The sequence below is a fragment of the Pseudochaenichthys georgianus genome, chromosome 19 (assembly GCF_902827115.2).
Source record: "Pseudochaenichthys georgianus chromosome 19, fPseGeo1.2, whole genome shotgun sequence".
Lineage (NCBI taxonomy): Eukaryota > Metazoa > Chordata > Actinopteri > Perciformes > Channichthyidae > Pseudochaenichthys > Pseudochaenichthys georgianus.
Genome location: NC_047521.1, coordinates 24,036,292 through 24,057,921, shown reverse-complemented (window position 1 = coordinate 24,057,921; position 21,630 = coordinate 24,036,292). Strand labels below are relative to the sequence as shown.

The following is a 21,630-nucleotide window of genomic DNA, read 5'->3' as shown; positions in this document are numbered from 1 at the left end:
TGCATGTTACATTTGTTTAAGCTAATGTTAGCGAGCTGAATAGCGAACTCCATGAGGGATAATAATAATTGCACGGGACAATCATTTCAGAGGAGCGTACCTATGTTATGTTCGTTACAGTCGCCATCGTGTGGTGTTCAGAGGATGAAGCACTCACTGCATTTCGTGTTATAGTCATGAAATATAATCTATTGATTCGACACAGAGCGATTTTGAAAGCAATGTATTTCTACTGTATGTTTCGTGCCTAAACCAAATGTGACTTGCTCTATCGAAATCAGTCACATTGACCCGAAGACACATTTTCGTTTGTATTACTGGTCTGGGGGAAGCTCGCGAGTGTGTTTGTGTATTTTTGCGTTTGTGTACCGGGAAACACTCACAAGAAACACCGGCTGTTGTTATGCTTGCTGTGACGTTACATTAGTCCGTTCTCCGCTTGTAATTATGCCGAAGCTTCAAAGTTGTATTTATCATCTGAATTTGCCGAAACAAGTTTAATATTTTGAAAGCCAATACTTTGTTTATTTGAAAACAGATGAAAACAAACTGTCTTTTATATAAAATTGAAATATTATACAAGTAAAACTACATTTTGTTGTAATCCCATGTAATTGTAGAATGAACACAGTCTTCCTTTGAAGATGTATAAGTCAGGTGTCTTGAGTAGCATTACCTACAAATCATTGGACACATTTGTAAATATTATTTTCCACTTGTTACCATTCTGAGTCTATTTGTATGCAGCTCTGCGTGATTTTGTGGCTACAATTCAAGCTAATACACTACCAGAGGTGGATAAGTACTCAGATGTTGTACTTGAGTAAAAGTACAAGTACTCAGATCTTGTACTTGAGTAAAAGTAGAAGTACTCAGATACTGTAGTGAAATTATAAGTACTCAGATGTTGTACTTAGTAAAAGTAGAAGTACTCAGATGTTGTACTTAGTAAAAGTAGAAGTACTCAGATCTTGTACTTGAGTAAAAGTACTCAGATCGTGTACTTGAGTAAAAGTAGAAGTACTCAGATCTTGTACTTGAGTAAAAGTAGAAGTACTCAGATACTGTAGTGAAATTATAAGTACTCAGATGTTGTACTTAGTAAAAGTAGAAGTACTCAGATGTTGTACTTAGTAAAAGTAGAAGTACTCAGATCTTGTACTTGAGTAAAAGTACTCAGATCGTGTACTTGAGTAAAAGTAGAAGTACTCAGATCTTGTACTTGAGTAAAAGTAGAAGTACTCAGATCTTGTACTTAGTAAAAGTAGAAGTACCAGAGTGTAGGAATACTCTGTTACAGTAAAAGTCCTGCATTCAAAATGTTCCTCAAGTGAAAATAGAAAAGTATTCTCATCTAAATATAGTGAAAGTAGCGACACTAAAAGTAGTCATTGTGCAGATTGGTCCATTTCAGAATAATATATATGATATGTTTTATAATGATTGATCATGAAAGTGTTCTCAGAGCTGGTAAAGGTGCAGCTAGTCTGAATGAATTTGTATACTGCAGGGGAGCTGGTGAATTTACTCCAGGTGGAACTAAAGTCTGATTTAATACTTGGTTATATTTCACATCATTCATCCACATCTGTGAAGTAACTAAAGGTGTTAAATACATGTAGTGCAGTAGAAGTACACCATGTACCTCTGAACTGTAGTGGAGTAGAAGTACACCATGTACCTCTGAACTGTTGTGCAGTAGAAGTACACCATGTACCTCTGAACTGTAGAGGAGTAGAAGTACACCATGTACCTCTGAACTGTAGAGAAGTAGAAGTACACCATGTACCTCTGAACTGTAGTGGAGTAGAAGTACACCATGTACCTCTGAACTGCAGTGGAGTAGAAGTACACCATGTACCTCTGACTTGCGTTCACTACCAACCTAAAAGTACCTCAACAATTAATCAATAATGTATTGAAAAGTTATTTGGCTGATTGTTGTATATTGGCTCAGCCAGGTTATATGGGAGGCCCAGTCTACGTACAGATCACTAATTTTGAAATATTAAACTTAGTTTTCTTTTCTTTAATTTTTCATCCTCGTGTAGAATGCTATCACGAAACACACATTTGGTTGTTTATAGCATAAAGAACATCTGATTTAATGTGAGGTAGGGAAATAATCATTTGAGTATGTGTATATAAATATGTAATTTACAACAGCTGTAAGATGCTTGAAAAGCTGGAAAATGCACCTTGAAAAGTGCGTGAATTTGACTTTTGAAAAGGTGTAAGAACCCTGTATTTTGTTGTTTTTCATTATCTGAGCCAGTGGTAGCGTTAATAACGCGTTAACGCAAAAAAAAATTAACGCCACTAATTATTTTAACGCGATTAACGCATGTGCATTTTTTGTCCTCGTCCGCCCCGTAGTTTCAGAGCGCATCGAGTTTAAAATACCATCTACAAGCTGATGCTGACAGCCCCGCTCCTGCCGCCCGCTTGCAGCAGACCACACTTCCACGCTCACCGGCAGGCACCGACTGGCCATCGGGAGGACCGGGAGGGTGTGTGGCCCGAGCGAGCGAGAGAGAGACCTTACGTGCATTGTTGTTGTTAGCATCTGGTGCTAGCTAGCTGCGCTAACGGATATAAGGAGCTGTTTAAATGAAAACAGAGGAGCGACATTTCGCCACAACTGCACCGAGCACTTGACTTTATGCAGGAAGCAGACAGTGGGACATTGTAGGAGAAGTCAGCATACTCAGCACGGATAGTGCAACATGATTGCAGCGTCCAGGCAGCTCCCGTTCGAGCATAATATGCCTTGAGTTGCACATCGCTCCAACGATCCATCACACACACACACACACACACACACACACACACACACACACACACACACACACACACACACACACACACACACACACACACACACACACACACACACACACACACACACACACACACACACACACACACACACACACACACACACACACACACACACACACTGCCGTATCTACCATTGAGGTCACCGAGGTCCGGACCTCGGTAATATTTTCCGAGCTGTGCATAACAAAACTTGTGAAATAATTGCACTAAACGGGGTTCTTTGTAGTACTTCCATTTACTGACCATGGGGGCGCTGCATAACTACGTAGCCTCGATTAAAGCAAAGAAGAAGACGACATGTATCAACAAACCTCCCTAGCCCTGTATCGGAGCAGCGGAGGACTGATGAAGTATCTAGAGATCTGAGTCCAGCGGGCTGCTTGTGTTTCTGTTCATCAGGACATCATATGACCAGCAGATCCCGTGTGAACGCACTACGTTAGTCAGTGGACGTCCGACAACATGCACACTAACTTATATTGCAGCTATAGGCTATGGCCGAGGCTATATACAGGACGGTCCTGTACACAACGCCAAATGGCTATATACAGGACCGTCCTGTACACAGCTCTCTGAAATGGCTATATACAGGACGGTCCTGCACAGAAGCCCTGAAATGGCTATATACAGGGCGGTCCTGTATATAAGGTCTCTGAAATGGCTATATACAGGACCGTCCTGCAGCTAACGTCAAATGACTATATACAGACCGGGCTATTATAGCATGCTTAAGCAAGTTTCGCGGGTGGTAATGTAGGGATAGGATTCACGGATAAATATTCTCACGACAACATTATTTTTAATGAGTTTCCCCTCAATATAAAATTGTGGCAATTAAATCTATTTCCATGCCAATTGCTTAGCTTTTTATGCTGATTTCAGTCTTTTTTTTGGCTTATCTTTTTATGTTGTTTCAATCATTTTCTACTTTATATTTTCCAATGCACAATGTTTTACTTGTAAAGGATATCACTGCATACTTTAAAGACTACTCGGTTTTATTAAAACTGAATTTTTTTTTTTTAAAGAATACGCCGACATTTCGTTGACGTGTAGTGATTTTGCATTGAAAGCAACACAAATCATTTATCGGCTACGCCGGCATTTTTATTTTAGAAATCGGAGAAACCGTCTTTTGAATTGTATGTAGTATGCTGTACATGTTTGTAATTTATCCTGCTGTAAACGTTAATTGTACACCAATTATATCCATATTTCTGTAGACTACATAAAAAGCGACTCGATTTTTCTGCCGATAAAGACGTGAAAATCCCATGAAATGTCAGGTTTCATTTCTAAAATTGGTGAAGGTCACCCTCTGGTTTCAAACTGGAACACCTTTGATACCTTATCTTGTCATTTCGTAAATCCAAGTGCTGGCCCCTTGCCACAATACAATCTATTTTTACCAGGCAATTACATTAATATCACATTACATTAACGGTGGTTAGGTTTTGAATTTTGCCTGTGATCAATCTATTATTGTCGTTTTTGCTTAGAATATTATATATACAAATAACCAAATTAGTGGCAATTTATAAGTTAACGGGTGAGGCGTGTTAACACCGGTTGATCTTCAGCGCGACCTTTTAAACACAACAAGTATTAGCTCTTCCATGAAGCTTGTCTACCGCTAGCAAATTATGTTTTTGTTATTAAAAAAAACAAAAGTTAATGCCAGTGAAGTAATATTCGGAGAATCAAAGCCGTATCGACCATGCGGCAATGATTTTCATGGTTGAACCCGTTAAAGCTGGTCCTGTATATAGCCATTTCAGAGAGCTGTGTACAGGACGGTACTGTATATAGCCACTCCCGTAGTTGTTAGCATATGGTGCTAGCTAGCTGCGCTAACGGATATAAGGAGCTGTTTAAATGAAAACAGAGGAGCGACATTTCGCCACAACTGCGCCGAGCACTTGACTTTATGCAGGAAGCAGACAGTGGGACATTGTAGGAGAAGTCAGCACACTCAGGTCTGATAGTGCAACGATTGCAGCGTCCAGGCAGCTCCCGTTCGAGCATAATATGCCTTGAGTTGCACATAGCTCCAACGATCACACACACACACACACACACACACACACACACACACACACACACACACACACACACACACACACACACACACACACACACACACACACACACACACACACACACACACACACACACACACACACACACACACCATTTGTATTGTATGAGAGAGGTTCCAGGTTGTTGTGTTTAATGTTCATGAGAATATTTGTCATTGTTCAAATGATAATAAACATTTGCATAAAGCATATTTGTCCACTCATATGTTCATAAGAGTATTAAAAACTTGAAAAATATTCCTCTAAGGTACATTTAGAACAGATCAAAAATGTGCGATTAATCGCGATTAACTATTTTAATCGACTGACAGCCCTAGCATTTACCTATAGAAACAAAGTTGTTTCTGTCCTTTAGATTCAAACCAATTTAGAACTGTTTCCGAAAGTCCCAGTCGGTCTAGTAATATGCTGTGGTCAACAGTGTCAAACGCAGCACTGAGATCTAATAATACTAACACTGAAGTTCTGCCACTGTCTGTGTTTAAGTGGATGTCGTTAAAGACCTTTACAAGAGCAGTCTCAGTGCTGTGGTTTGGACGAAAGCTTGACTGGAACACATCAAAACAGTTATTTAAATGCAAGAAATTACTCAACTGTTGAAAAACAACTTTTTCAATGATTTTACCTAGAAATGGCAGGTTTGATATGGGCCCGTAATTGTTCATTACTCAAGCATCTAGATTATTCTTTTTTAAGAGCGGTTTAATGACTGCAGTTTTCAGGGCCTGTGGAAAAATACCTGAGTGAAGAGATTTGTTTACTATATGAAGTAGATCTGAGGCCATGCAAGGCAAAACATCTTTGAAAAACCCTGTTGGAATAATATCAAGGCAGCAGGAGGAGGACTTCAGAAGTTGAATAATGTCCTCCTAGGTTTTTATCATTAATCTGATGGAATTGTGTCATGATGTCTGAATTGATGTTAAGTGGACACAGAGACAACACATTTGCAGTACCTGATGCAGAGGCACTGACTGCTTGTCTGATTTTCTGAATGTTGTCAGTGAAGAAGGCAAATCATTGCACGCCCTGGACTTTAGACTGTATGTGTTTACACAGTGAGGCACAGACATTTACATTTGGTTTGTGTTTTCATTTTATTTGTTTAATGAAATGTTGCTTAAAGGTCAGCTATTATTCAATATCCACGTTTTCATGTCTTTCAAACATAAATGTGTCTGCTCCGCGTTAAGAGATTCTCTCTCTCTACGTCCGGACACATCTAATGTATATAACAACATGAAAACGAGATGATCAGTTTTGGGCCACTTAGTGATATCACAACCGTTTGATGGGTTGTGCAAAAAACTAGCCCATTACCAACCAGGTAACCTTTAAGTTTTTTAACACAATTTTTATAATGCAGTTGAGTCCTCTTTGGCGACTCTTCAGTTGGCGGTGGAGTCAGAGATGGAGTCTGTCGGTGAGGTGAAGTGAGGGGTGAGGTGGGAGGAAGGAGGTGAGGTTAGTGGTAGAAGGAAGTTGGCATGTGAGAAAAGGGGAGGGGAGGGGTGAGGTAGGAAGAAGGAGATGAGGGAAATGGAGGAAGGAGTTGAGGGAGGAGGGGAGAGAGGAAGGGGTGAGGAAGAGTGACTGTGGTCCATCTTTGAGTCACTGTCACAGCTCAACACTCCGTTCCTGTTCTTCTCCGTTGCCTCCAGTTCTGTCTCCACCGTCTCCTCTGAGGCGTTGTCTGTAGCCTCAGCTTCCTCCATTTTGATCCCTTTTTCACCGCCTTCTTTAGTTTCCTGCTAAGCTTTTTCCGCACAGCGAGGATCCTTTCCTCATTCGCCCTCTTGAAGAACAAGTCATCCAGGACTTTACGTTCATCCTTTCTCTTCTTCTCTGTCGCCTCCCAGCTCAGGTTCTTCTGAGCCAGGGTTTTCTTCTCCTCCTCTACCTCCTTTAACTTTTTCTCCATCACCTTGAACTTGGCCTCCCAGCTCTGGTGTATATCAGCCTTTTCTTTGGAGACCTTTCCCTCCTGCTCTGTCCTGTCGTCTTTCAGATCTTGGACCTCCTTCTCCAAGTCCTTGTTTTTCAGGTCCAGACGCGTCTTTTTGTTCATGGACGGCTCTAGCTGGATCTCCACCTTTGCTAGCTCAGTCTCCGAGCTCACAGTCTTTTCGTCCAGGACTTTTGGGAACTTGTCCTTCTGCTGTCCCATCTTGTCCTTCAACGCTTGGAATTCTTTCTCCAAGTTGCTGTTGTTTCTGACCATGAGATTTATCTTCATCGACATCTCTTCCAGCTCAGGCTCCCAGCTCGGGCCTTTGTCAGCCAGTTTCTGGGAGAACTTTTCCTGCTGTTCTTTTAACTGGACATTCAACAGTTTCACCATCTTCTGCGAGCTCAGGTGCTTTTCAGCCAGTTCTTTGTTCTTTTGCTCCATCTCTTTCAATGCCATCTCCATCTTTGAGAGCTTTTCCACCAGCTCTCTCTTCTCGTCATCCAACTGACTGACTGGCTTCTTAATCATTTGGACCTCGGACTCTGTGCTCTGTTTTAGAGCCAGGTCTCCAGTGTCAAACTGCGCTTGGGGCTTTTTGTCTGACCCTGAGTCCTTGTGATTCAGCGCTTCCTCCAGAATGTTCACCTTGTCCATTTCTATGCGCATCTTGCGGGCAAAAGTTTTCTTCTCGCAATCATATGCCAAGCATAATTCAGCCCAGCCGTATATCTTGCCATTTCTGCACTGGAGCTTCTTCAGGGATTCTTCCACGGTATCTTCGTGGTCAGATGGCTTGGGAACTGTGCCTTGTTTTAGAGCCAGATAGACACTGTCAAACTGCCCTTGGGGCTTTTTGCCAAACCCTGAGTCCCTGGAACTCAGCCCTTCTTCCAGACCTTTTACCTTGTGGATTATTTTGCGCATCTTGTGGGCAAGAGTCATCTTCTCGGAATCATATGCATTGCGGAAATCAGCCAAGCCGCATATCTTGCCATTTCTGCACTGGATCCTGTTCAGGCATTCATCCACGGCATGTTCATGGTCATATGGCTTGGGATCACCCCTGTGTTTTGAATAGTTTCTCTTATCCATTGCACAGTCTGTAGACTTGTGTTGGGGTGAAGATGTGTGTTGTCTGTTGGAGGCTGTAAAGGTTTTCTGATCAAACTGAATGTGTCTCATCGGTCTGTTAAGAAGAGTGAATTCTGTTCTGAGAGACTTCTCCTTGCAAACTCTTAGAACCCCACGACCAAAGCCGCTGTGATGTCACAGTGTGGTTTTGCTCTTGGTTCCGGAACGTCTTACATTCTCAAATGCCATTCTCCCAGCATGCTTAGCGGCAGCAAAACAAAAGATGAGGGGGGGTTCCGCAATTTAAAAAATAACAACAAAATAAATGTTGTGATGCTATTAGACAAAACGTATTAATTGAATGCATCCTTTATGGCTGGCAGGATTTTAGGACTTTCTTTACTTTCTTTAAGCAAAATAATTGTTTGTGATTAAAATACTTTACAGTTTACAGAAAAATAATTCATTTTCATTTATTTTCTTTATGTTGTTTTGAATTAATGCTAACAAGCCGGTTTGATAGCACACATGTCTTTTCAATACGTGGTTTTATTTTTGTAAATGTATAAATAGTGCACTTTTTGTGTGTGTGTGTTTTTAACATTTTTATTTTAAAAACCTCTGGAGGGAACTTTGAGATTTTAGCCTTTGCAGACCATTAACTTGCACAAATCCTATATAACACCCTACGGGAAGGGTACAAAAATGATAACAGCAACAAAAATAGAAATCACCACAAACATTTCTTTAAAGTTAAAGTGAATAATGTGTATATTGTAAGCGATGTTCTTCAAAGATAGGCACATTCAAACGTTACTTGACCTTGTTTTTGCCCATAGCAGCTTTTTATATTGCATATAGATTTATTCCCTCACGTACTGTCCCTCCATCCCTCTCTCATCCCTCCTTTTCTCTCCAGGTTTGGTTCAGAGAGGGGATCTATCACCTGAATCCTGAGGGCTCAGTGTGGGAGGAGGTGTCTCTCCCCGGGGAGGTGATCCAGATCAGCTGTGGCCCCGGGGATCTGGTGTGGGCGGTGCTGTGGGAGGGCCAGCTCCTCGTCAGGGAGGGCGTCAGCAGAGACTGCCCCAAAGGTACACTGGTGGGAAGACGTTCAAGGTTCAAGGCTTTTAATATCATGTGTACATAGCTACAGTGTAGTTATGACAATGAAATGCTTAGGTCACAGGCTCCTCCAACAGTGCAACACAATAAAACAGATAATTGTGTAAGTAATTACAATAAAATATAATATAATAGGAATTGTTCAGAATTGTCTATATACAAGTAATTGGAATATTGATATATGTTTTGTATGTTGTTGTGTTGAACATATATATACTTATATTCATATTTTTCTCTTGTCAGGAACCTCGTGGGTCACGGTGGATTCTCCCAGTCCTGATGTGGGAGCCACACATGTCGCTGTGGGAGTCAACGTTGTTTGGGCTCTGACCAAGGATAACAAAGTGAGAAATCTCTAGTAACATCATAAAAGGCACACAACAACATGATTGGATTATTGCATCACACAAATACCTGCTTCCTTTCATTCATTAAATTAAGTATGTTTTTTATTACCATTATCCATTATCTGTTACTTCCATATTAGTATATTTTCCTACATTTTAGTACCGTTTATGAGTTGTGTTATGATGGCTCTGTATCTCTTTCCTGAGGCAATAGACTGTGACTTACATTTATTTTAAATCTATCAATTTTCTCAGGCGTCATTAGATAGTCATGTACAGAGTTAAATAATCCTGTTAAACAGAATTATAGCCCAACAGAGAAGGCATATATAGTGTATCTAAAAAGCTTTAAATGAGGATTTACAGAGTGATTTCAATGGCAGGAAATCTGCAGTAGCAAAGAGGAACAAGACTTCTAGACTGGTATTAACCATTACTATATTTAAGCAGATGTGGGTTTCTAGCTAAAAATCTCCCCGCTCTCCTGCGTTGCCAGGTGTGGTTCAGACGCGGCATTAACTCCCACAACCCCTGTGGCTCGGGCTGGATCAACATGGTGGGAGAAATGATCATGATCAACGTCGGACTCAACGACCAGGTAAATGAAAGCCACGCGACCGACCACACAACCTGCAGAAAACTGGTTGATTTAACGTTGCACACGAGGCTATCAATGTGAAGTTATTGTGTGTGTGTGTGTGTGTGTGTGTGCGTGCGTGCGTGTGTGTGTGTGCGTGTGCGTGTGCGTAGGTCTTGGCTATCAGCTCTGAGGATCGGGCGGTGTACTTCAGACAAGGTGTGACCTCTAGTGAGCTGAGTGGGAAAACCTGGAGGGCCATCACTGTCCCCCGAGACGGAGACCGATCCCACTCCAGTGCCAGCGCAAGCTCCCTGCAGAGGTACTGATGCCCAGTGGACACATACACACACACACACACACACGCACACATACACACATACACACACACACACACGCGCACACATACACACATACACACACACACACACACACGAAAACATATTGGTTATTGAACTTTAGTATTTGCATGAGCCAAAATCTTACGATAATGTTTAACATGTTTTATTTCTTCCGAACGTAAAGGCGAGCTTGGACTGAGTCACAGTTTCAATAACTAACCAACATTTATTATTGCATGATTACATTTGTTTTCTGGTGTTAGATCAATCAAGTGTTTTGCTTAAATGTATATAATCACATTTTCTTAATCACTGGAGGAAGCAGGAATAGTAGAATTACAAACATGCTACCAGAGCAGGCCATTATATTCAAGATTCAAAGGTTTTTTGTCATAACATATACACAACTACGGTGTAGTCATATAGATTGCAGGTTCCTCAGCAGTGCAACATTAACATTTAAATACATTCTGTAAAAGAGGAAAACGCCTTTAATTTCAGTTTGTAGCACTTTGAAAAGGTTAAAGTCCTATTTGAAGCTGATGCACTTACAGGTTTCTTGCTGTTCTGAATGTCTATCCTTTGTCTGCACTTATTGTAAGACACTTGTCATCTTCTCCCCCTCCACGTCGCAGTGCTGGAATTTATTTCTGTGGTGAGGTGCGCGCTCAGTCAGCAGTGAGCGATGTGGAGTCGGAGAGAGGATCTACAGACGGAGCCGCCGGCCTCGTCACCTCCTCCTCTCCCGAGTCCCTCGTTGATGCCCCCACAGACCAACCTGTGGAGACCCCCAAACCCCGCATCCCCAAAGTCACCAGCGACAGCTTCATCTCTGAACTCGTCGCTGACCGAGAACCGGCAAAGACTTCCAGAGAGGAAACTCCCCCTGCTGTTTTGGAGGAGGAACCCCTCGCTGTTGAGGAAGACCTCAAAGACCCCTGTGCAGGTGTAGCTATTCCCCCTCAAGACCCCCAGTGGTGTAACGTGGATCTGGAGGAGGCGCAGATTCAGCAGACTGGACTTGTGTTGGACTCTGTGGACACCTGCAGCCTGTCGTCAGTGGCCACGTACACTCTGGCCATGGAGGACCCGTACGGGGCGGATGAGCGCCCTCTGTGGGCCTGGGTCAGCGGGGGGGGCTGCAACGTGGACAGTCACTCCCAACTCAACTGGTTCAACTCCATGAACGCCTCATGTGAGTTCAATGAATCACTTTCGAGTATTAGATTACGCTGTTAGACTCTACATCTGTATAGCTAAAAGGAAAGTGTACAACATGATCAATTGCTAACCTTGTGATACCTCAAATTCTTGAAGGAAACTTAGTTATGGAGCTAAGGAGGCATGTGAGGAAAGACAATGTAACACACAATAGTGCCTCTTCATGTCATGTATTTGCTCCAAAGTCAAGGCTAACACGATTATATGTGTACACATGTTTTCTCTCACTGATTGTGCCGTTATGTTAAATGTTTGTTGTTTGTGTTTCATGTATTGTGTCTGGATATTTGTCTGTTGATGTTGGACATGGAGCTGCTGTGACGCAAGTCAAATGTCAGACTTCATCTGACAGATAAAGTATTATTGTATCGTATGTTCTATTTCCACATGTGCAGGAAACCAGTGGTTCAGCTAAGCTCCATTTCGTTTCCTTTTTTCAGTTATTGATTTTCTTTCTGTCTTCCCCAGCTTTGGTCCAGTCAGTCCAGTCCATGAGTCTGTCCGTCAGCCCGGCCCAGACGGCCGCCTGGAGGAAACAAATCTTTGAGCAGCTCAGTGAGAGGACCAAAAGAGAGATGGATAATTTCAGACATTATGAACAAGCCATAGAACAGGTACGCACGGAGGATGTGACCTCAACATCAGGAGCTCTTATACTTGATTTTCCCAATATTTGTTCTTTTTCAAGTCATTATTTCTCCGTCTCTGTGTGGTATTGGACCTCCCTCTTTTATTCATCACTAACTATTCCCTCCTCTGGCTGAACGCAGTCGGTGTGGGTGAAGAAGGGAACCATGCAGTGGTGGAGAGACTGGAAGCCTTACAAGTGGATCGACGTTCATTTTGCCTTGGAGCAGTTTTCAGGAGCCGAGGGCAACAAGGATGGCATCCTCTTCATCTACTACAACTTTTACGAGGAGAAAAAGGTGAGGAAGAAGTGTGTGTTTTCAGCTTGGTGCTTTGTGGATCAGACTTGTGTCAACACAGCATTGAATACGTTCAGCCGCAAAGCATTAGGAAGATATCTTTTGATATGCTCAAGGTCAACGTCTGCTGTTTCCGAATTACGCTTTTCTCTTTTCCTTTCTTCCTCTATTTACTCTCTGCAGTACCTGCACGCCTTCGTCAACGACGTCACCATCCTGGTCCCCGTGCTGAACGACTCCAAACACTCTTTTGCCATCTACACTCCTGAGCGGACCAAGCAGAGGTGGCCAATCAGACTCTCAGCAGCTACGGAGCTGGAGATGCAAGACTGGGTACGTATGAATACTTACACACAGAAAACGCATACACAGAAAGCCATAACGGTGCATAGTTTACATTGGGAGCCTGGCCTTCCCATCGGGTCTACTCACTGCTACTGGTTTAAATTTCTCGCTGCGAGATTGTATACTTATATTGTTTATTGTTATTCGCATTTCAGAGAGCACTTTTAGTACCACTCTTCTTTTATATTGTTGACCTTTTTATACTGCGACCTTCTTTCTTTATTGTTTCCAATATCAGCGAGTGCCGTCGTCATTGTGTTGTCTTGTTGTCTTGCGCTCCAGTAAAATGACAACAAAGTTATTTTTAACTTCTCATTCGTCTCTCCCTCCCTCTCCGACCCGCTCTGCCTGCCTTCCCCTCTCTACCGACTGAAGCTGGCATTGTTGAGCGTCTCCTGCTGCGACTCCAGAGGGATCCAGGGTCCTCCCTCCAAACAGGCCGCCTGGTCCATCACCTGCAAAGGAGACATCTTCGTCAGTGAGCCCTCCCCCAGTCTGGAGGCCATGCCTTACCCCACACCCTGCGACCAGATGTAAGAAAACCCAAGCATCACTTGTGCGGTGGTGGAAGCAGTATACTATAACCTATAGTTATCTAAATTCTTCCACCTTTATGAAGCATGTTTTCCTTATTTGTATTTCCACATGTATATTTTTTAACTCTTTAATGCTATTTTATTTCTATTTCAGAAATATTTTGGACTGTTTATTTCTAGTGTCTTAATTTCTCTTGTGTACATTGCCTTGTTTTTTATGCTGCTGCAACGCAAACATGTCCCAAATTGGGATCAATAAAGTACTTATCTATCTATATATCTTTTGTACAGGTTTTGGCGGCAGGTAGGAGGTCACCTCCGTATCGTGGAGTGCAACAGTCTGGGTATAGTGTGGGGGATCGGCTACGACCACACGGCCTGGGTCCACACCGGAGGATACGGAGGCGGCTTCTTCCAGGGCCTGGCCAGCAGCACGGATAACATTTACACACAGTCAGACTCCAAAAGCGTCTACATCTATGAGAACCAGAGGTGGAACCCCGTCACCGGATACACCAACAGGTGAGACTCAAGCTAAAGAGGGAGATACTCTTACATCTGTCTAATTTTGTTTAATAGAAACCTTTTCTAAACCCATTTCTTTGGTAGCTGAATTGTCTCCAACACAGGAATTCCGAGGCTAATTTCCTATATAGACACCGCCATCTAAAATGAAAAGAAAATTCAACAGTCAACGTTATATCTTTGAGTCGTGGACAAAACAAGTCATTTTAAGAAGTCATCTTGGGCTACTAGGAAGCAATGATTACCATTTTTGACATTTTATAGACCATAACTACTATTCGATTATTCAGTAAAATATTAAACAATTAAAGTAAATGTTACATGCCGGCCTAATTTAAAGTGTGTGGTTATTTCAGAGGGCTCCCTACAGACCGCTACATGTGGAGTGACTCATCAGGACTTCACGAGTGTACAAAAACAAATATGAAACCCCCCTCCCCTCAGTGGACATGGGTGAGTACACACACGCACACACACACACTCACACACACTCTAGGAAATGCCCCGTGGTGATCTGAAAGCAGCCTTTTGGTATACAGATTGACCAACATTGAATTCTAATCAAACTATAAATATGAACGGATAAGGCGTGTATCCAGAAATAAAGACGGGTTCTTCCATGGTGTTTCACTTCCTGTCTTTACTGTTATCAGATGTCTGACTGGTCTGTGGACTACAGTGTGTCGGGGGGGGCGGACAGAGACGGCTGGCAGTATGCGGCGGATTTTCCAGCGTAGGTTTCCATATCTCAAATCCACCTGCTGTGGCTTTTTCTTTTTTGAAACTCTGCAGCCATAACAGATATGACTTAAATGTATTTATTGTTTCCTGCTTTTCCTCCTCCCCATCCATGCAGGTCGTATCATGGCCATAAAACGCTGAAGGACTTTGTGCGTCGCAGGCGATGGGCCAGGTACTATAAAAAGCAACAGGATCAGCAGGTGCCAGCGGTCACAGAGGGGCCAGGGCACTTGACATTGGCAGTTTTTGTTTGTGTGCGAGGGCATTTTTGTTTAATTCAACAGAGCTTTAGCGGAGGAGGCAGAGCAGAGAGAAAGGGTTGATCTTTGTTCAGTGCCGGAAACTATATTTGATGATTAATCAGGAGAACAAAGGTTAATCACAGTATATATTCCTTATACACATGGAGATCTTTACAATCCTACTCCTTTCCAAGCATTACAATAAGTCACTCGTAGAAAATTAATATGCTGGATGTTGAAAGACCAATCGAGCAATTATTTAACATAAAAAAAACAGAATACTTATTAAACGTTTAACTGCATAACTCACTCTCCCGAATTTATTTTGGAACAAAACATAGATTTTTGTGTGATTTTAGTCAGAAAATGTCCCTTGTCTGTTCATTGAGATCCCATCAACAATGCTTATTGTCTAACTATATACACACATGCAGAAATTAATGTATTGCCCCAGTGTGGGAGGGTTGTCATGAACTTTATATTGTCACATGATCAGCACTCTTCCAATCCTATTAACACTATTGGTTTCACCTTTCAAAATAAGAGCGTTCTGTTTTCATTCAATCCTAAAATTCTTTCAACGAACCAAATTATCTTTTTGGGAATACATTTGATTATATATATATATATATATATATTAGTGCTGTCAAAATTATCGCGTTAACGGCGGTAATAAATTTTTTGAATTAATTGCGTTAAAATATTTAACGCATTTAACGCATGTGCAGAATGGCCCGCCCCATATGTGCCACCAGTGGCAGCGCCAGGGTATTGCTGGGGTAGGCTACACCCAGGGTTGGGTTGTAACGGTTGTAACGGAATACATGTAACGGCGTTACGTAATCAGAATACAAAAATCAAGTAACTGTATTCAGCTCGCGTTACATTTGAAAAACGAGTAATCTGATTACAGTTACTTTCGTATACCTGAAGTGAATACATTTTGAATTACTTATTGGAATTATTGGTGGAAAGATTTCCTCTCAACATTTAATATGCATTACTAGTAGGTACAGCCGAATCATCACAGCCCACAAAACCTATTTCCGCTCAGATGGACCAAAAAAGCGTTTGAAAAAAAATCGCGGGTCCGCTCGCTCAGTGAAACAATAACAACGAAACATGGAGGAATAAAAGTCTGGGTTTAAATCGTGTGTGTGTGTGTGTGTGTGTGTGTGTGTGTGTGTGTGTGTGTGGTGTGTGTGTGTGTGTGTGTGTGTGTGTGTGTGTGTGTGTGTGTGTGTGTGTGTGTGTGTGTGTGTGTGTGTGTGTGTGTGTGTGTGTGTGTGTGTGTGTGTGTGTGTGTGTGTGTGTGTGTGTGTGTGTGTGTGTGTGTGTGTGTGTGTGTGTGTGTGTGTGTGTGTGTGTGTGTGTGTGTGTGTGTGTGTGACAGTGAAGGCGGTGCGTGAAAGGCACTGCGCGGCACGCTCGTCTAGAGGCTGAGTTAACCCTCCCGCTGCCTCCTGGCGCTGCAGAGATGTCATGAAGTGAAGCAGGTGTTCCTTCTATAAAACAGCTGTGGGCAGCAGATACTGTGAGTGTCACGGACATGAATTCATAGATCAAGGCAGACTGGTGCACTGCACACACTCTCCTGTTTTGCCGATCCGGTGCTTAAACAAATATATCTCTACACCCCTGGCCGAAATGTCCTTAAAATGAAGTCCCAGTTCGACATTTTAATTCATGTCCTGCCAACACTGGCAGGACAGAAGGCCACACGCCCGTTCTAAGCCGTGTCCTTCACTCCTCACATCCCAAGCTGCATCCCCAAAACGTGTATTATGTTACATCGTTTCAGATGTTATGTTTCAGTGTGCTCTTGATAAGCCATTAAAACAGTAAAAACACGTTCAGTTTCCTTTTGCTTTTTGTGTCTCCTGTTCACCAAAACATACCATCTGTGATGGAAAAAGAAAGTAATCCAAAATTAATCTAAAAGTAATCTGATTACGTTACTTTTTTAAGACACGTAACTGTATTCGGATTACTTTCAGAGCCATGTAATCAGTAATCGGTAACTGATTACATTTACAAAGTAACCCTCCCAACCCTGGCTACACCCATACCAAGAAATGGCTTAGCCCCACCATGAAAAATGATGTTATAGTAAGCAAAATAAAGTCTGCCAACTCGCGCGGAGTAAATTGCACAGACAGCAGTTAGTAAAATTGATTTCAGTCGCCACGGTTTTGAAAACTTTTGTCACGTAGTGATCGTCTTCTCAATAGAACATCTTTGATAACGGCGTGGTGTTGTTGCAGGAAGTCTCGACGGAGAATACTTTTGCTGTAGTACAGGGCAGAGCCATAAAATAGTAATAATATGGCTCTGGTACAGGGGTGCACATAACTGGTACGCAGGTTATGTGCGTAATCGTAAATGCGTACCGTCACAGCGCATTTGCGTACCGACGTACTTGTGAAGCTTTTCCAGAAGGCGGTTAGATCACCGGACGACAGAGTCGGTCTCCGTGTGCACAGACAGGGCTGCTGTTAACGTCGGTCTGTACAACGGAACTGTGCCAAAACTACGCCAACCGGAGACTCCCCCCTTCACTGGAGAACTGCGCTAAAACAGCTGATCACAACGTTCACACTCTGTGGTCACGAAGTACTCCACTAGCGCGCGCGCCCCCCCCCCCCCTCTCTGTCGACTTTCCTGAAGTACTCCCCCGTTGATAGAAATCAACACGTAATGAATTAAGACCCCACGGTTTGATGATTGATAGGTGTGTGGGTTGTCTTTCATTTTGACACGCAGAAAAATGTTATAATAAACATAGATACTGTGTTAAATGGATATATCCGCCTGCTTTCATTTATCTTTCCATTCCCAACAATATACATAAATAAATGGCATATTTTGGACATAGTTCGAATGGTGATTAATCATGATTAATTAATTTTTAAGCTGTGATTAATCTGATTAAAAATGTTAATCGTTTGACAGCCCTAATATATATATACTTGTACTTTTACTAGTCCTTTATTAGAGATGTGTCTGTTGTTTGTGTTTATTTTTAGTGTCAGGATGGAACCCTTGTCTTTTTCTCTGCAAACAGAATCTACCTGAACCTGAACCTTATTTCAGCCCTATAAAAGCACATTAACCTGAATTATTTATGGTTATTTAATTATTTTTGCGCGACCACACACTCCAGCAGCATCTTTAAATATTGCAGTTAAGGGAGCATTGTGTTTTTCCTCGTGCACAGGAAGTGTAAGCTGACGACCACCGGACCGTGGCAGGAGGTTCCTCCCATCTCCCTGAGTGACGTCACCATCCTGCCGTGTGCAGCGCAGATCAGCGTGGACGTGGTTCCTCTGTGGGCGATCAGCAACAAGGGAGACGTGCTCTGCAGACTGGGAGTCTCCACACTGACGCCTGCCGTGAGTCACTCTTACTGTACAGACGAGCCATGAACAGGTGAAACACTGTCTGGTGGCTCACAGACACATTTAGAGATATTTGTATATTCTTACTCAGCAGAACACACCTTGCTTTGGAGGTGTTATCCAATCATTCATGTCTTGTATGCAAAAGTGTAGAAGGACATTTTCTTTGTCTAACTCCTGTTGATAAGGATCAATGGACAATGCAGAATTACCTCCAGAGTAGCTGCAACAAAAACTATTTTAAAGTATGCTTTGGAGGTAATAATCCTAACATCGTCCGGTTGTCTCTCAGGGATCCTCGTGGCTCCACGTGGGAACCGACCAGCCTTTCAAGTCCATCTCCATCGGAGCTGGCAGCCAGGTCTGGGCCATCGCCAAGGACGGTTCTGCCTTTTACAGAGGATCTGTGTCTGCAGAGAGTCCTGCAGGTCAGAGGACAAACTGATATTCTGCAGAGACAAAACTGGGAATATTGTTCCAGGACAAAGTCACATTTTAATTTGAAATATAAGATGTACTTGAAAATTAGACGAGCATTCATTTTAGTAAACAAAACAGCTTCAGTGTTTTCTAACTGTATATTTCATATTGTGAACTCTATAGATACTTTATCGATACATATCTTTCTACTTCTACTACATCATATCTAATCTAAACAAAGATGATTTTACCAATATAATATTGTGTGTTTTGTCTCCCCCCTCAGGAGACAGCTGGTACCACATCCCCTCCCCGGCCAAACAGAAGCTGAAGCAGGTGTCTGTCGGCAGGACGTCAGTGTACACTGTAGATGAAAATAGTGAGGCTATTGTATTTAGAGCTTACCTTTTAGGCAAACATTGATTTAAATAATAACAAGAACTAATGATGTTTCCTGTGCAGGTAACCTGTGGTACCGGCAGGGTGTGACCCCCAGCTACCCTCAGGGATCCTCCTGGGAACACATCTCCAATAACGTACGCAAAGTCTCCGTAGGGCCTCTGGACCAGGTCAGTACCAGGACACATTCTTTTCATATATATATCCAAATGTATGTGTCAACAATTTAATCCACAAAGAAATTACACTTTGGGGTTATAAACAACCCTTGCATTTGTTTATTTGGTGATTGTTGTTGTTGTGGGGCAGGTGTGGATCATAGCGGACAAGGTGCAGGGCAGCCATGGTCTGAGCTGTGGGACAGTGTGCCATCGGCTGGGAGTCCAACCCATGGAGCCCAAAGGACAGTCCTGGGACTACGGCATCGGGGTGAGGCACCAACTCACTAAAAGCGTTGGCTAAAAGAAGTGTAACTATATGAAGTGGTTACAGTGTCCGTATTGTGTATGGAAAGATAAAGACAACTTGACTAGGCCACATAATAGGATCATATTGACAGTGTATTGAATGAATGAATGAAAACGTTATTACAGACTCAGGGTCCAGATAAAAGACAAGGCATTACATATAATAAATTACATACACAGCATAAAAAGAATTCATAGTTTAAGAATAATTTAAATCAGTGTCCGACAAAGAGACAACTCCAATGTCTGTATTGTGCTGCACAGTGTTGCAAATCCTTTTCTGTGCCCAGTGAAAATGTGTACTTTCAACAAACCCAAATGCACGCTGCTGATTTCTCTCCCTCTGTTCTGGTCCTTCAGGGCGGATGGGACCACATCACAGCGAGGGGCAACTGCATGGAGCCGCCCCGCATCCGTCTGCCCTCTCTGGGGGGCCTGGCCTCTCAGAGCTCCTGCCCTGTGAGCACGGAGGCCAACGGCAATGCTGTGGAATGCTAGACACACACACACACATACACACACACACACACACACACACACACACACACACACACACACACACACACACACACACACACACACACACACACACACACACGATGTACAGAGCCTTCCTAAACCATAGTACCTTTCTAGTAATATTTAGTATGTCGTTGTTGTTTAAAAGTACTTCTACTTTTAACACTGGAGTAGCAGCACTGCTACTTCAGCTCCGAACTCTGGAGGACAGCCTTCAGTGTTCACCTCCTGCAGTCAGGGTCACGCAAAGTTCTCCGTTTTGGACTTTCAGAATCTCATATGAGCTGAATGTCTCTCCCTTTGCTATCTGTCTTTGCTCACTGACATTGAACTCGCTGGTCTTAATGCATTTTGTCCATATGTATTCATCATGTGTATGTAGCTGCTTTGTATAGAGTACCTCATGTTAGGTTCAGATGAACTTTGAAAGGTAGGGTTTTAATGATAAAATGAAATGAATGTACTTTAATTAAAGCTACTTGACTGCTAACTGTCTGCCACTGGGCTGGTATTTAATACAACATTAAAAACATGCTTAATATTATCCTACAGGCAAAAGGTTAACACACTTTCCAATAGACTAAAGCCTGATCACTCTGGAACATAAGAAATCTGATAACAGGATGGAGCTGACAGACGGCAGAAAAGCATGACTGTAGAATCTTCTAAAAAGGACTTTTGAAGCCTAGTTCTGGGTTTATTGCATCCAAATGTGTGTGGAACCTGTGTGAAGGCAAGACATCTTTAAAGCAAGGCAAGCTCTCAAACACACACACACACACACACACACACTTTTCTGTGAGCTTTAGTGTGTTATTGGTACTACTGAGGCGCTTACTAATTGTAAAACAATGTTGCTTTGTGTTGTAACAGGAAATGATAGGGTTTTCCCATCGACTTCTATACATTTACAGTGCTTTTGGAGCCTGGATGTAGCAGCTTTAACAAGACATGCACTGGCTTTATTGACTTGTGGTGGTTGCCTTGTACCAACAGTGAACTGATGTTTTATAAAGCTTTTATTTTCTTTATTTAAATGTGGTTTTCATGGAGTATGTGCAATGGTTAGCATTATAAATAAGGGAAACGTGTGGATTACTTGTATACGTTCTGTGGTTAAAATGCTAAAACTGAACCTTCCTCTTTCTCAGGAGCATGTTTGCATGTCGGCATTTACTTCCTGTCGTTAGTAGAATGACTGAGCGGTGAGAAGAAAATATTTAAAACTATATTTTTGTTATAAATCTGTAAGATATGAATATTATGTACTTAGTATAGTGCTGCAATGGTAATATAGTACGCTGGAATAGTGTTTCTACTTTTGACATGAGCTTTTAATTTAAAAGTATCCGTTCAGGCTTTAATTTATGTTAACAGCCATCTAAATTCCTCTGTATCATAATGTATCGTCTAAATATGATGCAGCCTTTGTTGAAATGTTGAAAGTGTACAGAGACCCGTCTGTTTTATCTGTGAATAACTAGCTTTGTGTTACTGCAGCGTGCAACACATCCCTGCTGTTGACATTGTGGAGTACAT

The 21,630-nt window shown here is 42.3% G+C and overlaps 1 protein-coding gene across 2 annotated transcripts in view; it reads left to right on the top strand.

Annotated features, from left to right (window-relative positions):
- The window catches only part of tecpr1a (tectonin beta-propeller repeat containing 1a), a 28,376-nt gene extending 7,795 nt beyond the window's left edge, over nucleotides 1-20,581 (top strand). For both annotated transcript variants that reach the window (XM_034107059.2, XM_034107060.2), the window contains exons 6-24: nucleotides 8,882-9,056; nucleotides 9,331-9,431; nucleotides 9,931-10,032; nucleotides 10,185-10,333; nucleotides 10,988-11,547; nucleotides 12,042-12,187; nucleotides 12,344-12,499; nucleotides 12,683-12,832; nucleotides 13,220-13,377; nucleotides 13,672-13,902; nucleotides 14,262-14,358; nucleotides 14,559-14,638; nucleotides 14,762-14,818; nucleotides 18,106-18,280; nucleotides 18,579-18,714; nucleotides 18,993-19,085; nucleotides 19,169-19,275; nucleotides 19,415-19,534; nucleotides 19,933-20,581. In XM_034107059.2, the coding sequence (XP_033962950.1) occupies nucleotides 8,882-9,056; nucleotides 9,331-9,431; nucleotides 9,931-10,032; nucleotides 10,185-10,333; nucleotides 10,988-11,547; nucleotides 12,042-12,187; nucleotides 12,344-12,499; nucleotides 12,683-12,832; nucleotides 13,220-13,377; nucleotides 13,672-13,902; nucleotides 14,262-14,358; nucleotides 14,559-14,638; nucleotides 14,762-14,818; nucleotides 18,106-18,280; nucleotides 18,579-18,714; nucleotides 18,993-19,085; nucleotides 19,169-19,275; nucleotides 19,415-19,534; nucleotides 19,933-20,070 (2,931 nt within the window). In that variant the 3' untranslated portion in view covers nucleotides 20,071-20,581. The remainder of the gene's footprint in view (nucleotides 1-8,881; nucleotides 9,057-9,330; nucleotides 9,432-9,930; nucleotides 10,033-10,184; nucleotides 10,334-10,987; nucleotides 11,548-12,041; nucleotides 12,188-12,343; nucleotides 12,500-12,682; nucleotides 12,833-13,219; nucleotides 13,378-13,671; nucleotides 13,903-14,261; nucleotides 14,359-14,558; nucleotides 14,639-14,761; nucleotides 14,819-18,105; nucleotides 18,281-18,578; nucleotides 18,715-18,992; nucleotides 19,086-19,168; nucleotides 19,276-19,414; nucleotides 19,535-19,932) is intronic.
- Nucleotides 20,582-21,630: the final 1,049 nt, after the last annotated feature.